Source organism: Austrofundulus limnaeus, unplaced genomic scaffold, assembly GCF_001266775.1.
Source record: "Austrofundulus limnaeus strain Quisiro unplaced genomic scaffold, Austrofundulus_limnaeus-1.0 Scaffold219, whole genome shotgun sequence".
NCBI lineage: Eukaryota > Metazoa > Chordata > Actinopteri > Cyprinodontiformes > Rivulidae > Austrofundulus > Austrofundulus limnaeus.
In genome coordinates this window covers 489,862-494,892 of record NW_013952621.1, presented here as the reverse complement: position 1 = coordinate 494,892, position 5,031 = coordinate 489,862, and the positions used below count along the sequence as shown (strand labels likewise).

Here is a 5,031-nt window from a genome sequence, read left to right as displayed (position 1 = left end):
TAATTGCTGATGTAATATTGTCCCTATAGTTATTACAAAAAACACAAAATAAGTATAAATAAGTATTTATATTTGTGTACAAGCTGTTTAGATTGTCAAAAAGCCTGTGTTTAGGGTTATTAACAAAGTTTGTGTACTCAGACCAGTAATATTTGGGGTCACAAGTTTTTGCCATGGATAGTTTGTGGGTCAGAAGACAAAAAGTTTGGGAACCACTGATCTAGCCTACCTATACCTTTAATTTTAAAAGTGTTCAATTTTCTCAGTTTTGAATATTTGAACGCTTTTAGACTTTTCTAGATTAACTTGTTTACTTTACATATGTGCACACTATGTAAAAAATAAATGATGAGGAGTTATAAAAAAACAAACCTTTGTATTTCAGATGATGTTCAAACAGGGGTGTCTTGGTTCAACTCGTCCACTGTTATAGGTTTGACTGCGCGGGCGCGCGCTTCTGTGCACGCTCACGCCGGCTATTGTGTGTGTTATCTTTTATATTAACAGGAGAGAGACCACCGTCTTTGGCCTTGCTGGGTGACTGGAGCCGGTTAGCCGAACGACCRGGACGGTGCAGAACCATGGCAGACGAACAAGAAATCATGTGCAAGTTGGAGAACATCTTGGAAATACGGTAAAACTCGGATTTCGAGTCGAACGAATGTTTTTCCAGATGTTCGGCACGAGCGGCTAACGTAGCTAACGCTAGCTGTCCAGGAATGAGCCCTTTGGCTTCGCTTTTGTTACAAAGCTTGCTAACGCTAACCTCCTCTCTCGCTGTGATTTTCTCGGTGTTGCAGTTTGCTTTCGGTTTGTCTAGGACAGGTTTGCAGGCTAATTGTGGCATGAATCCACACAAGTTGTCGTTTAAACGCATATTCGAATAATGTATCATCATTCCAGATGTGTCAGAACAAATGCCAGATGTGCGTCGCTAATTGATAATGTGGTAGCATCATAGCTAAGCTTGTCAGACTTTAAATAAAATTGGAGAACAGTTTGCTTATTAGTGTTTTATGCAAACAGGTACGTATATTTTTTGTGAATTGATGAGATATAAATAAGAGTAAACTGATTGAATTTGCCTTAATTAAAAATCCCTGACTGCTGGACTGATATTTAAAAAAGAGACTGTTTATGTGTGTTTTCTTTTGTTTTGAAGACAAATTACCTGTCTCCTTGGCGTCTTTTGCACAGGAGCAAGTGTGTTGTAGACAGTTTGACAGCTGGCRTGTGTTGTTTTTGCCACGGGCTACAGGAATAAGACGATCCAGATGCAGAAGATCAAGTCTCGTCTGAAGATGGAGTTTGAGGCTTTGGAGTCTGAAGAGAAACATCTGAAGGAGTACAAACAAGAAATGGATCTCCTCCTGCAAGAGAAAATGGCTCACGTTGAGGAGCTGCGCCTCATCCATGCAGACATTAATGTTGTAAGTTGGTTAAAATCCACAATCCAGGTGTTTGGCACAACAAAGAACCAGTTTGGACCTTTACCTTCAGTTCCAGGAATTCGTTGATGATGGTTTTTAATCATCAAAAGGCTGGCATCTGGTTCTTGCTCGGATTTAGTATTTTAGCTAAATTACCCAGAGTCGTCAATAAATATAGATGGTATTGACTTTTACGGCATGCATATGTGCATACTATACTCATGGAAACAAATAGCTCATCTGTGTTTTATGTGGATCAGGTTCTGCCATCAAAATTATTCAATTATTCAGTCWTTTGATAGATTTACTATCAAGTGACTGGTTCTGTGGTTCATTAACACAGCTTACTCACAGGTCAAACCAGTGTTGTTGTTGTTGTTGTTTTTTTTTGCTTTCTGTTGGTCATTAGGGCTGCCACGATTAATCGATTAATCGACAACTAATCGATTATTAAAATAATCGATGACTAATTTAATAATCGATTAATCGTTTTCTTTTTTTTTTGTTCTTTACTTTGTTTTTCTCTCCAAACTGCTTTGACACCTTCCACTGCCACATCTGCCTTTCTGTCCTTGACACACATGCACAGTAGTGGTAACTGGGGTAGGCCGTGGACGTCACAAGACATTATACAGACAGGCTCTGGTATCATGGCTACCTGACAACGGAGCTCAAAAGTGTGGGAAGTTTTTAAGAAAATGAAAGAGAAACCTGTGCAATATCTGCAGAGCAGAACTTACCTTCCACAGCTATTATTTTTAGTTAGCATTTAGCTAAAATCTAACGATGGTTATATAAAAGCAGCTGTATTCTGACGTGATAAGCTGTATGTTTTATATTCAATTAACGTATGATCCGATTAGTCGACTAATMGAATAAATAATCGGTGATTAATCKATTATTAAAATAATCGTTTATRGCAGCCCTATTGGTCATGAACAGTTTGTATTGAKTTTGTTGCATATGTATGTCTGAAATAGCCAACCTTTTTTTCTTTCAGATGGAGAGCACCATCAAGCAGTCAGAAAACGACCTGAACAAGCTGTTAGAAACAACTCGCCGCCTGCACGATGAGTACAAACCTCTGAAGGAGCATGTCGACGCTCTCAGGATGACTCTGGGTCTGCACAGACTCCCCAACTTGAACGAAGAGGAGGAGAAGCTCTCCCTGGAGTCAGTATACATGCGCACAAAAAAAAAAACAAACACAAAAAGTTCACATTTGAGGAAACTCATATCACATTTATAACAATTTTCCATCTTTAAATTGTGTGTAATGAAAGAGCAAAAGCTTTCAGACAATATTCGTAAAGGTTTGTTTAGATATCAACATATTTGGAGCAATGGATGACATTTCAGCGGGCATTAYGGCTGACCTCAGGTCCAGTAAACTTTGCCGTGGTATTTTTCAGACACGGACATTTATTCTTATTTTATCACAGGTCCCCATCTAAAATTAACAAGACAAAATAGTTTTTGTGACAAACTTAGAGTGCATCGACATACTGTTACAGAACGACATTTGATGCATGAAACAGCGACCATAAACAGCCATAAAAACAAGAATATAAAAGTTCAAATTATATATGTTGCAAAGGACAAACCTAATTTGAGCTGTTAGGTTATTCTTTTTATTTAAAGGTAACAGTAAGAGGACGTTAATGCAGCGAGTATTAAAATAGGTTGAACATGGAGTCATGCGGGATGCAGCTGTTCGTATTGACAGTGAAGTAACTGATCTGCTAGCTGACTTTTTTTACATTTCTTTCAAAGAAAACAGCTTTGCTGTTGTCTTTTCCCACCACGCAGTTTCAAATTCATTTGTCAAACTCCCCACCACAATTCTGGACTTTCAAGAAGGTTGTGTTTGCCTCCCGTTTCCGGCAACGAACGGCTCCAAAAAAATTTATCTTAGCAGAAAACGTCAGCGATGACATAAAGCAACTTTGTTCGATTGCAATCACATGATGGACGATCAACAAGGCTGAACTCAGTTTATTCCCCAGTTAAATTTTAATTATGACCACAATGGCAAGTTGAATGTCAACCAGGGCTGTGGAACTTTATTGCAAAAGATGTGGTGTGTGTGAAAACATGTGGCTCAGTTATTTTGACAACGGTTTGTGCACAAACAGCTTTGAAATCAGCTGCCTTAGCTGGAAAATAATGACAACTGATCCATTTTAATTTCAAAACTGTAACCATAGGAAGAATTTGGTTAAAGTGGTGATGAAATTAAATTCAACCAGGAAATACAGGACTGACAGTGGAGTTGCAGAGGCGATTTATTGGTTGGTCTGGGAGACAAAGCGTAGCTGGATGAGGTTGTAGCCGAGTGACTTGAGTCTCACAGGGAAGCCGCTGAGACGATGGATCACAGCAGGTCACAGGAACCCAGAACCTCTGTCTCCAAGAAGCATGTTGGATAACATGTTGGGATCACATTGCTTAAATGTCAAGGGCAAATGGCAGTTCCCTGGTCTTTCATCACCGTGGTGTCATGTCATTTTTTTAACGTGTAGAAGACATTTCTGAGCGTGTCCTTGAAAGAACATGAGCTGGTGCTAAAACCCACATGTGACAGGGAATATGTTAATTCTTTTCAGGAGGAAGTTGGATACTGTGCGAACTAGACTGTAAAGAAACCAGTATCTCTTCAGTGAGATGTGATCCTCTTGCAGTTGGTTAAACGCCAAACGTTTGCCAGATTTGAATTTTAAATGATACATTTTGAATATATGAGCATGTTTTTTATAACCACTATGCAAAACAATTAATAGGATGAAAATGCTTAAATATATTAGATTTTTAGGCATGTTATTAGGCTGATAGAGCTGCGAAACCTAACTTTTAAAGGGATAATTCATTTTGAAATGGACTTTTGTGGAATGGGTTTGAACAGTGAACATCTTGTTGTAGGTAGATCACCTGACGTTGAAGAAAAAAATGTATTCTGATCYGACTGATATGCAGCTAAATTATACTTTTATCTTAAAACAACCCCAGTCTGTTGGCACTCTACAGCAGGTAATGTCAAGGCTGTTTTAATAACCTCTACACCACKATCGACTTTGCATCACACAATTATTGTGATTAATGTGATTAATGTGTAGGCACAAAAAGCAGCAGTACTTCCAGCACTTCATACAGGAATATCATAATCGTTCTGCTAGAATAACTTAGTAATGCAAAACGGATGGTTGTGTAGAGATTTAAATAATAGTGTTTTCTTTAAACCAATAAGAAACTCAGAAAAAATTGGAGTTGTTTTCAACCTCCCTGTTTTTGGCCCTGTTCTGACTAGTCGTTAGCTCATCAGTCCGGTCAGAATAAAACTCCAAATAAGGTCGATCCAAGAGCTAACTACACACTGTGAAAATTAATAGGGATGCACGATAACTTACTTTAAGAACCGATACCTTTCTCCTTCTAATGGCCGATAACTAGTAATAACTGATAACCGATAACATGCCAAGAGATAAGATGAGTCAAAAATGGGTGAGATCATAACATAAATAAACAAGACCAAAACCAAATGACACTGTAAATTATACTATCTGAAATAAACTCTTAACAAACAAACATTTCTTAAAGTATATAC

The 5,031-nt window shown here is 38.2% G+C and overlaps 1 protein-coding gene across 1 annotated transcript in view; it reads left to right on the top strand.

The window, feature by feature from the left end:
• The first annotated feature begins 470 nt into the window (after nt 1–470).
• zc4h2 (zinc finger, C4H2 domain containing) overlaps nt 471–5,031 on the top strand; it is a 13,647-nt gene continuing 9,086 nt past the window's right edge. Inside the window, exons 1-3 of the mRNA XM_014019382.1 lie at nt 471–634; nt 1,259–1,430; nt 2,431–2,603. Coding sequence (XP_013874836.1) covers nt 582–634; nt 1,259–1,430; nt 2,431–2,603 — 398 coding nt within the window. The 5' untranslated portion in view covers nt 471–581. The remainder of the gene's footprint in view (nt 635–1,258; nt 1,431–2,430; nt 2,604–5,031) is intronic.